This window comes from Neodiprion virginianus, chromosome 4 (assembly GCF_021901495.1).
Source record: "Neodiprion virginianus isolate iyNeoVirg1 chromosome 4, iyNeoVirg1.1, whole genome shotgun sequence".
Classification (NCBI taxonomy): Eukaryota; Metazoa; Arthropoda; class Insecta; order Hymenoptera; family Diprionidae; genus Neodiprion; species Neodiprion virginianus.
The window spans coordinates 39116541-39126759 of NC_060880.1; the positions used below are offsets into that span (position 1 = coordinate 39116541).

A 10219-nucleotide genomic window follows, 5' to 3' on the forward strand; every position below is an offset into this window, starting at 1 on the left:
ACACAGCATCCCAGAAGCCACTAGCATGTCAGATAAGAGTAGAACAGGGGGATGAGTGTGCTTTCACGAAGGGGTGAGTCGAGGGAAGCCCCTCTGACAGTTCTAGGGGGAAGCCAAATCAAGGCTCTACTCCTAGAGTGAATTAGTTAGTTGTCAAGTTCTGATGCCAGTGAGAAGTGGTATGATAAAATAAAACGTTACTTTTCCTACTTTTAGAATGTGGCTCAATTTTGGATGTACGAACTGCCGAATTCAAACAACTCAGTAATCTCATTTATAAACAAAGAGTCATTGCATAATTAATATAGAAATTTATTTCATCATTTAATGTGAACATTGTAAAAGTGGTGGGAAGATTTTTTTTTCTGAAGCATATCAGCCCAGTTTAGAAGATCATTAAACATGGAAGCCGTTCGTTGCTTTTTTATTGATAATCAAATAAATCTTTTTCCAGATTATAATCACCCATAGTGGTATTCATAAGAATGCCTTTCTTTTTGCTGTCGTAAAGTAATAAAATTACAACTAAGAAATATTCTTTTCATCCACAGAAGTGTGTAAATTGTAATGCGAGCGCTGTTGCGCGGAGCACTCTACTGTGCTTTGTGGTACGGCAGCATCGTCGCTGGATTTTTATTCATAGCATGCCCACTTTTGCCTGTATTACTACTGAGCCCTATAAGATTTCGAAAATGTGCAGATTTGCTATTTTCATGTTGGGAACTTTATCCAACGGTAAGTTTTCATGCACTTGTTCTCTTTAGAATACTCCTTCACAGTATCACACCAAAGTCTACGCAAAGACAATCAAAAATCAAATCAAAGATTAGGCAATAAACAAAGTTCTGAATATTAATACAAAAATACTTCACTCAGGGATTACTCGAGTTGTTCGGTGTAAAGATTCTGGTATCGGGAGATCACATTTCCCCCTATGAATCAGCCATTCTTGTTATGAACCATAGAACCAGAGTTGATTGGAATTTTTTATGGGCAGCAATGTACCAGGCATGTATGCCAGAAGTTGCTGCTCATAAATTGAAATTCATTCTCAAAGATCCCATTCGACATATTCCAGGGCCAGGTATGAACAATCAATTTTTTTAATTTGTCATTATGATAATGCAACAGTTAATGTCCTTCTACCAATCACGTCAGCGAGTCTTTTGTAAAACCAGTTTAGTGTATTTTAATTGCATTATGTTTCATAGAATTGTAAGCACTTTGAACTGTATGGCAAAGAGATTATAACTAGGTAAGGAAATAAAACAAAAACCAATTACAGGGTGGGTGATGCAGATGAATGGCTTCCTTTACATAACGCGGCACTGGGAGGAAGACCGAGGACGTTTGTCAAACTCACTGGATTATTTAGTGGCACTAGGCAGGCGGTGTCAACTTTTAATATTCCCTGAAGGAACAGATTTAACTCCAAACAGTAAAGAAAAGTCCGACAACTACGCGGCCAAACATGGCTTGCCAAAATATCACTACACGTTGCATCCAAAAACAACCGGATTCAGTTACTTGGCACGTCATCTTCACCAGGCTCAGTACCTTGATGCTGTTTACGATCTGACAATAGCATATCCTGACTATGTACCACAATCAGAGGTGGATCTAGTGAGGGGAAAATTACCCAAGGAGGTCCATTTCCACGTCAAGCGTATTCCTGCTACCGATGTCCCAACAGATGACTTGATGCTGCGACAGTGGCTGGAGAAGAGGTGGCATCAAAAAGAAACAACTCTTCAAGAATTCTCCAAAGGGAAAGCTTTTCCAGGTAAAGTGTGGCCAATGGCTTCTTCCTTGCCTCTGAGAGCCGCTATTGGATTTTGGAGTTTGCTAACAGGTGAGAAGTGTAGCTCATTCTGATATAAATTTCAAAAATTTCCTGATAATGATTCGAAGAATCTACGAAGGATGACTGTTAGTTGTGTAACGGAATTTTTTATCGCTTACAGGTGCAACGGTTCTGTTACTCGTTATTTCTCCGTTATTTCAACTATGGGCTTTAGTACATTCAGCTTTATTTGTTGCCCTCTCCTTGTTCAGCACTGGTTTCAATCAAATTGAAATGGGATGGTATTGGCGCTGGAAAACTCAAAGTTAAGAAAACGTATTTGGGTATAATACCATTGTAAGCTGAATTGTTTTTTATCAACTGTGGAAAACCTGGTGCCACAACATTCCATGTTGCACTATGATGCATCGCAGGTGAATACAGAGGCAAGTAAATAGCACTATAAATTTTTTTAAATCATGTGCTGTCTCTTGAACTTTCTCACTATTCAATTAGCTTGAAATGTTAATTGTTAGCAGGCACTACGTTTCGCCTTCTAAGAAAGAGTAACAAGATGTGAGAAAATTCGTAAACGCATGTGATGTTTAACTACAATGGAATAATATGCAAACATTTGAATGGCTCTACAAAATGGTATTTTTTTAACCAATGGCATTTGAAGCAGTTTAAAAATTTTGACAACTTGATAAATTAATATATTTTAGTACATTCGATGTACACCTACTGCGGAAGATATTTATCTTCAACGGTGTTGAGAATTAGTATTTTTTAATACAACAGTTATATATTTTCTGAAAAATCCTTTGAGTTTTCTTGAGTTTTACTGAGATTTTTTTATATGGAGTGATATCAGCATGACTGCATAATATACGAATAAGAAAATTGCTTGGTATTTCGTACACATTGGAAGTTGATTTTTAATTTTCATAGCTACCCGAAAACTTGAACGTGCCCTTAAACTTTTATACTAGTAGTAGAAGTAATATAACTGAAAAATTTGTTTTCTTCTCTCATTCATCATTTAGTATTCAACTCACAGTGTGACGTTAAGTATAATATCGCCATTCGTTGATTGCAGTCGTTTTAATCAAACGTATTCAGGATATGATTTAATTCTATCCAGCAATGAAAAAAGGGTGCTTACTAGCATTATGTGCAATTCTATGAACAATTATTGCAATTCAGAAACATGTTGTAAATTTAGTAATCGGTGTCATCTATTCGCTTACAATTATTCAAATACACGTATTTCTCACAATTGATTGAGTACATACCAAAATTTAACCCATCTTGTTATATTCAAGATGATATCAGTACTAGAAGTCGGTAATAATCGCAAACAATGCCAAATAATTTGCGTTTTCAAGCACTCATTGTTGCACTATTATTTTGGCCATTGATATACGCAGCTCAATCTAATTAGTTGTGTAATATGTAATATAAATTTAAGATGGTTCGCGAGCCTTGTTGACCTGTTATTTTATGCGCAGTTATAGCCTCATATCCTGTTTGAATTTCGATACACAGAGTGTATTTACATTTTAAAGAATAGCTTATAGTAAAATTTTATTCAATATACCTATACCTTATATACATATACATATATATACACACACACTATTTTAAGCATCCAAATACAACGTCTCTAGATTGACGCTCGGACAAAATACAATTAACACTTAGCAACATGGAAAACTCAATCAGATCTTCGTTAAAAAACCAAACGAACATGTGCAGTCACTTGAAATAGATGAATTACACAATTATAGTCGTGAACATGAAATGTAACTCATATTTATTCATCTGCCACGATTATCCATCAATATTGTTTGCAATTATAATTATCAGATAATCCTGAAATTTTTTATTTGATTTGTCACAAAAATTTTGGCGATGGGTTGTACTTCGAAGATCTAGTGATAAAATACAGCTGTACATAAGATTAACCAAGTGTTAATTGTACCTTGAGCGAGTTCAGTATTCTAAAATATATGTATTGGAAGTTCGGACAGAGAATATATTTTTTCCGTAGTTGTAGCATATCTCGTAAAATAAGGAAAAGTGAATTCACGTGCCAAAGAAGCAACTATGGTCGACGACACTTCTCTATTAGCTCAACAGGTTCAATGGATTGCATAAAATTGGGTTCTTGCGTGTTTGAAATGAGTTTTTTTTTTTCCCTCATAGAAAAACAGCGTAATATTTTTCCAGCAATAACTTGAGTAAATAAAAGTTAACGAGTAAATGTTTTTCAAGTGCGATTCATAAATTATTTCATTAAATCTATTGAGTGATAGTGATGAATTTAAGTGTTGGGACCAGGATAGGTTGCACTATGTATTAATAGTAAAATCTCTAATAGGTATCTTGTACTGTTTGTAAATTAGCACCACCATACATATAAATATCTAAGCAGTTAGCTGGATTGAATGGTATAACAACTACAATGTGTATGTATGAAAAAAATATATAAGAATGCTCATGTATCTTTAGCTACATAAATGTATCCTGTTAATTGTATATTCGTCATTCAAAATAGACAGAAATTACTTTTATCGGTGTTAGTAAGAGATGAGCCAAATGTTCATGCAATTATACTAATCCTAAGTGTGTATCAACCTGAAAAGGTAAATTCGTTTAGATTCTAATGGCGTTTAAGGCAATATCTTCTTTAGCAACAGAAGTGACGTACAAAGTTCGATAATACAGACCCAAAACTATTCAAAGCAACACTCTCTGCACTTTCGATTCAAGAAATACATTTCAGTTTTACTGTATACGGAAATAGAACGTAAAGGGAAAAAACATGCTTAAGATTAGTAATTATTTAAATGTGTATCAGCCGACTCTTAGAATTCTCTGTAGCAAAATGAAGAACGTTGAAATTCATTTTGGTTTCAAATCCTGTGATAATGAAACTTCGTGTTCATATACTAAAAACTTTTGCCAGTTGAAAATATCATCATCGAGAAGCATCTGTCTAGTATATTTTTCATTGTAACAGAAAAACTTTGTTCTTAGAATTCATGTGGAGTGATACTTTCTTTTCATTTCATGAATCTAACACAAAAGCTGATCGTTATTAGATGAATTCAGCATTCTAAGAATCCAATGGTATACCATTGATCGATGTCACTTTTCGTTTTGAAACTCGGACATTGTCCAAAACAAAATCAGCAATCGAATAAATTAGGTCTGCTCAATATGAATGAATAGTTTTATCGTTAGTTAAGGATAAATGATAAATAGTAATCTGTTTTTAATCGATATTTATTTTCTTCAATAGAAGAAGAAATGTTCAACAAATGCGTACTATCACTGATTCTCAAACACACTTATCAATGATGAGTACGTTGATGTCAGTTATACATGTGTTACATGTTTTTCGTTTCATATGCCTGTAGCTGATTAATATTTCAATATTTAATAAACTTACTTTCATGAATGGTAGCAACAATGTGTAATTGTGACATGTATAGTCACAAGTCAAATGGATTTAGTGTAATTCAATTTTCATTCAATTAAAATCATGTTTCTGTGCACTGGATGTATGTACATATTGGATGTATGTACATATCTGATTTTAAAATCAAAAGTGTAACACAAATTCGATCACAACTGCCTCTCCATAATCCCACAAAAAAAAAGAAGAAAGCAACAATTATTCAGCAAATTGTAGTAAGTATAGAATTGAAATACCTATTTAAAATTCTGTTTATAAAATGGATTTACTGGACTTTGCATCGGACTGGGTTTGAGTACGCCCACAGAAGGCTTTCGGTTGGCGTCAAAAGGTATGGCAGGGCTTTTTTTCAACTGAAGCCTATAATCCGACGTGTGCTGAGCTGTATTTTTCTGAAGATCTATTTTCACTTTCTTTTTGGAAGAGGACGACGAAAGATTTTTGATTGCTTGTGTTTCTGGTGTGGTGAAACTGGTTGCATTATTGGTGGAAATCCGTGTGCTCTGTAATTTAATAACAAAAACAATGATAAGACTTCACAATATTATTTCGGAATCGGATGAAACACGCGATTTATTTCGTTCTTATGAAGCAAACTTACAGACTGTTTTATTGACTCCTTTTTCCTCACTGGTGTCAACCAGGATAATGCCCTGTTCGGTTGTGACTTTTTGACTGATTTTGAATTATCCTGTAAACTAGTAGTTGGAACACGAAGATTTGATATTGACGGTGACGTTGAACTAATATCCGCTGAAACGCTCCAATTCCCCTCAGAACTGTATCTCTTTACTTTCTTTAATCCATTCTTGATAAGAGATTTCTTTATTAGCGTAGAAGGCTCAGGATTGGATAATTTGCCATCATCCTTAAGAGGCTTGTGTTTGGTAATTTTACTCGCGTTTTGAATACTCTTATTTGCATCGGACGAGTCACCATTTTGCAGAGATGGTTTTTTTACCCCTTTCAACTTTTTCTTTTTTGGAGTGTCGGTAATTGTGGTTACATCTCCGTCATCTCTTATCTTTGCACTTCTTTTCCTTTTTTTAGAAGATTCTACTGCATTTGACTTTACTTTGCGAGGGCTAGCTTCGACGCTTTCATACTCTGATATGTGCTCCACTGATGTGCTCTTTTTTGCATTTCGTTTCTTCGCCTTGGTAGCATTTTCAGACTTTATTTTTTTGATTTCGAAATCAGAATCTTGCTCGGAATTTGGATCCTCTTCTATCACTTCGCTAGTTTTTTTCTTACGTTTACGTCTGATAGTATCAGAATAAAGTTTTTGTTCAAACTTCAATAATCTCCATGCTGCACTCTTTGAACTAGTTTCAGATTTGGAACCCTCGTGAATTTTCACTTTCTTAATACCTAATGGCATGTTGCCTTCAGACAACTCATTATACCTATAAGAGTGCAAATTATTTATTTTAATGCTAATTATCATATTCAGGTTTATTTTCATATTTTAAAATAAGGTGAGTCCAAAATGGGATGACAAATTTTTAACATTACATAAAAAAATATCGTTTAGGGAAGTAATAAGATATGTGCATAATTCATAAAAAATTTCTCCTAGAAAAATACTAACGAAAAAAATCATATTTACTTACTCTTTAGCTACCCTAACTATTTGCCGTCGAGACTTTGTTGTAGACGACGGATGAAATCTGTAGTTCATAACCATATCAGCAATGGCTTTACCATTAACTGGTAATTGTGGTAAATCAACATCGACTCTTCCAGCTCGCGGATCCAATGGTCTTTCCTCTATATTATCAATCTGATGATCATCATCAAAATCACTTTTCTGTTCGTTATCATCTTCATCAGGTTCATCTTCGTCAGATTCATCTTCTTCTACTTTTTGCATTGATTCAATGTCTCCATCAGGAAAACCTGCCTAATTGTTTAAATGCGGAAGAAAATTCCATTAAAACTACATGCATCGATATCATATAGGCATATTCCAACAAAATTCAATATCTGCACACATACGTGTCTCCAAGCTTCGAACTTTTCCATGTAATCCAAGCCGGGATCGGATTGAAAAATTAGGTACCTAAAAACGTGTTTCATGACATGCCGTATTTCTCTTTCGTCGTTCATAGTTGCCAAGTGCACTGCAAAGGGCCTGACAAATTCTACGACAACATCTTCTGGTACATCGCCTCCACTCACCTATCAAATATATCGGATTGATACTTGAATCAACATCACAGATCGTAAATTGAATAAATATAAATCTAAGTCGACACCAATATGAATAGTCTTTCTCAACAAACCAATATGGATTGTTCACTAACACTTTCTTTCATTGGAACACTTTCATTTTCGTATTCCTCAGAGTTTTTCAAGATATTTGACAATTTTAGAGAACACACATAGTCGTTACATACCTTTGCCAATTCTTCCATGTACAATTCAGTTACATGCAAACTAAAACCTATGGTAGCTTTTGATTTTACTAAAAGATCTTCAATTATCTTTGTAACTCCATTAACCCAATCCCGATTCCATAGTTTCTTTTTACACATTTCAAAAGTTTGTCGAATGATTCTTCGTACCAACTGTAAGAAAAACAAAAGGAATAACAACTCTTGTACATCGGTATGGACAGGACCGTTTTTTGCACTTACAAAGAAACCTACCATTTGGAATTTGTCTAATCTGTACTGATCAATTCCAAACCATTCAGTTGCAAGAGACAGTAAGGTACATTTAATATAAAGCAGAGCAGTATCTTTATTATTGAAACAATGTACGAGTTTACTAAGCGACTCTGCTAGCTCTTCTTGAATCAATGGTTTATCCGACATCCACATGCAGTAATAGAGGCCCTTCCACAACCTCATGAAATCTTGTTCCTCGAAGGCTGTAAATATTGAATATTAACTGTTGGGGTAGTACAATTTTACCCGAGCAAATCTAAATCTTTGGAGACCTTGAGATTTGAAGAAAGGTTCATTCAAAATGCAAATATTTATAAATTCTTACCAAAGGTGCTCTCGGATCGCACAGTTAACCATTTTCTTAGGTTCTTCAGCACCTTGTCTCTAACTTTTTTGTCATTACCAGCAAGTAGTTTGGCAAATTTTATTTCATGAGCAATGACCAAGGTTTTTTTGTTCTTCGCTGACTTTTGTACTTCGTTCTTCTGCGGTTTTCTATTTTTGAACTCCTGCACGAAACGTTTGATTTTCGGCAACACGTGCTTCGGTTTCCTCTGTATTTTTTTCACCGACATTCTATCATACTATGCCTCTTTATACTCGAAGTAAAACACTTTCGGTGTAATCACAAAACACAGACTAACAGAGGAAAGATGTTCACTCAACGAGGTTCTTTTTGTATTCGTAACCTGGTGATTGCAAATCAAAATATCTACCCGAAAACGTGACACGATCTTGGCAGTCTCTCTATGCGCGCAGGTACTACCAACATAACCTAGAAATTGGCAGATTATTTCCCTCTCAATCATGGACCGATACTGACTAATGCTAACTGCGGTAATACACATCATCCTCACCAAATAACCGTGCGAATATTTTTCCGTACGGTTTCCAATCATGGCGCTATGGATAGAAGATTCTGATCTGTTACGACCGAAATTACGGTTATTAATCATATATATATATGTATATATATATATCTACGGATTTAGTTTCACTCTACATGTTTGTAATATAACAGTTATGGAAAATCACGACCCTAATGATGTAGCTGTGACAAGAAAAAATTGCATGAAAAACAGCATAAAATATCGTTCAGGTATAAAACTTCCATTTTACGGCTATGCGAGAACTCTCAGCATTATCATTGTTTCCCGACATTTTCCTTCTTGTCCTCCTACGCCGTCTTATAAAAATTTGTAAATCCAAGTAACGGTTGGGTGACGTTGCATGGATATTTTGTTTAACGTGTACTTGCGGTTAATTTGCCGTGAAATTCCACCTCAGGCTGAACTGTTACGTAGAATTAACTGAGTCAATAAAATTACCAAATGTATACCGTCATAGCTACAGAAAAATAATGCATTTTTCACTTTCTGGTATTTATCGGTGCATTTGAATCTTTATTTCGTATCTGACTAAATGTATCGGAACACGATTGTACTCTCACATTGATGTACACAAGCATCGGCTTTGGAACGGTGTAGAGGCTTTGTAAAGCCAACGAAATTAGTTTATGTGTCGAAGTGTTTGCATTTAGATTTTGACCGTACGTAGCTTATTCAATTAGTTTCGGAAACTTGGTAAATGTAACAATAAGTTTGTTGTACGGGTTAAAGATTACAGTTAAATGCGTATGCATCCTACGAAATCGCAAACCTAACGACATCAATTTGGATGAAACGATGTAAATAGTATGTTAGCGCGAGTCGATAATCATTCTTTGACGTAAATAAATTTGGTGGCCCTGAAAAGGGCCGATTGTGAGTTTGGATGACTGTCGAAATTTAAGCTTTCTTCTCGGTTTTCTTCGGCAAAAGAACAGCTTGGATGTTGGGCAAGACACCTCCCTGAGCGATGGTAACACCTGAGAGAAGTTTGTTCAATTCTTCGTCATTGCGAATGGCCAACTGCAAGTGTCGAGGGATGATTCTGGTCTTCTTGTTGTCACGAGCTGCGTTACCCGCCAATTCAAGGACTTCAGCAGCCAAGTATTCCATCACTGCAGCAAGGTAGACCGGTGCCCCAGCACCAACACGCTCAGCATAATTTCCCTTGCGAAGTAATCGGTGAATACGACCAACGGGAAATTGTAGACCAGCTCGGCTGGAACGAGACTTTGACTTTCCCTTGACTTTGCCTCCTTTTCCGCGTCCAGACATATCGATGAAGTTATATAGTTTAAACTTGTAAGGAGTAACGATGCTATCCGGTGTGCGGTCGATGAACGAATGACTAGGTGTTGGGAGAGTTACATATTTATACCCAACAGACTATTCT

General features: G+C 35.5%; 3 protein-coding genes across 8 annotated transcripts; 1 reads left to right on the forward strand and 2 right to left on the reverse strand.

Moving 5' to 3' along the window:
- The first annotated feature begins 24 nt into the window (after window positions 1-24).
- Window positions 25-5440, forward strand: LOC124301870 (lysocardiolipin acyltransferase 1-like). Of its 4 annotated transcripts, none has more exons than XR_006907569.1 (6): window positions 25-179; window positions 552-735; window positions 877-1084; window positions 1286-1852; window positions 1965-2229; window positions 2300-5440. XR_006907569.1 is itself a non-coding variant. In XM_046757418.1 (5 exons), exons 2-5 carry the CDS (start codon window positions 568-570, stop codon window positions 2111-2113), a joined length of 1092 nt encoding a protein of 363 aa, XP_046613374.1. In that variant the 5' UTR covers window positions 25-179; window positions 552-567; the 3' UTR covers window positions 2114-5440. The 4 variants fall into 4 exon arrangements, 2 of the variants coding, with proteins under 2 accessions (XP_046613374.1, XP_046613375.1); XR_006907570.1 differs by having other exon boundaries at window positions 2320-5440; XM_046757418.1 differs by having other exon boundaries at window positions 1965-5440.
- On the reverse strand, window positions 4808-8938 carry LOC124301861 (ribosomal RNA processing protein 1 homolog). 3 transcript variants are annotated; one of them, XM_046757385.1, is made up of 8 exons: window positions 8797-8938; window positions 8265-8714; window positions 7919-8142; window positions 7667-7837; window positions 7266-7448; window positions 6881-7170; window positions 5869-6673; window positions 4808-5770 (listed from the first exon to the last, which is right to left on the reverse strand). In XM_046757385.1, exons 2-8 carry the CDS (start codon window positions 8512-8514, stop codon window positions 5504-5506), a joined length of 2190 nt encoding a protein of 729 aa, XP_046613341.1. In that variant the 5' UTR covers window positions 8515-8714; window positions 8797-8938; the 3' UTR covers window positions 4808-5503. The 3 variants fall into 3 exon arrangements, with proteins under 3 accessions (XP_046613341.1, XP_046613342.1, XP_046613343.1); XM_046757386.1 differs by lacking the exon at window positions 8797-8938 and having other exon boundaries at window positions 8265-8578; window positions 8656-8743; XM_046757387.1 differs by lacking the exon at window positions 8797-8938 and having other exon boundaries at window positions 8265-8558; window positions 8656-8741.
- Window positions 8939-9316: 378 nt separating this feature from the next.
- LOC124301871 (histone H2A) lies at window positions 9317-10156 on the reverse strand. Its single transcript, XM_046757420.1, has one exon. It carries the CDS (start codon window positions 10099-10101, stop codon window positions 9727-9729), a length of 375 nt encoding a protein of 124 aa, XP_046613376.1. The 5' UTR covers window positions 10102-10156; the 3' UTR covers window positions 9317-9726.
- Between the last annotated feature and the right edge of the window lie 63 nt (window positions 10157-10219).

Coding starts and splice junctions, on each gene's coding strand:
- LOC124301870 (XM_046757418.1), top strand. CDS start 568: ATGCGAGCGCTGTTGCGCGGAGCACTCTACTGTGCTTTGTGGTACGGC. Junction 736..876: donor GTTGGGAACTTTATCCAACG/GTAAGTTTTCAT, acceptor TACTTCACTCAG/GGATTACTCGAGTTGTTCGG. Junction 1,085..1,285: donor TCGACATATTCCAGGGCCAG/GTATGAACAATC, acceptor AACCAATTACAG/GGTGGGTGATGCAGATGAAT.
- LOC124301861 (XM_046757385.1), bottom strand. CDS start 8,514: ATGTCGGTGAAAAAAATACAGAGGAAACCGAAGCACGTGTTGCCGAAA. Junction 8,143..8,264: donor GCGATCCGAGAGCACCTTTG/GTAAGAATTTAT, acceptor CAATATTTACAG/CCTTCGAGGAACAAGATTTC. Junction 6,674..6,880: donor ATAGTTAGGGTAGCTAAAGA/GTAAGTAAATAT, acceptor GCACTCTTATAG/GTATAATGAGTTGTCTGAAG.
- LOC124301871 (XM_046757420.1), bottom strand. CDS start 10,101: ATGTCTGGACGCGGAAAAGGAGGCAAAGTCAAGGGAAAGTCAAAGTCT.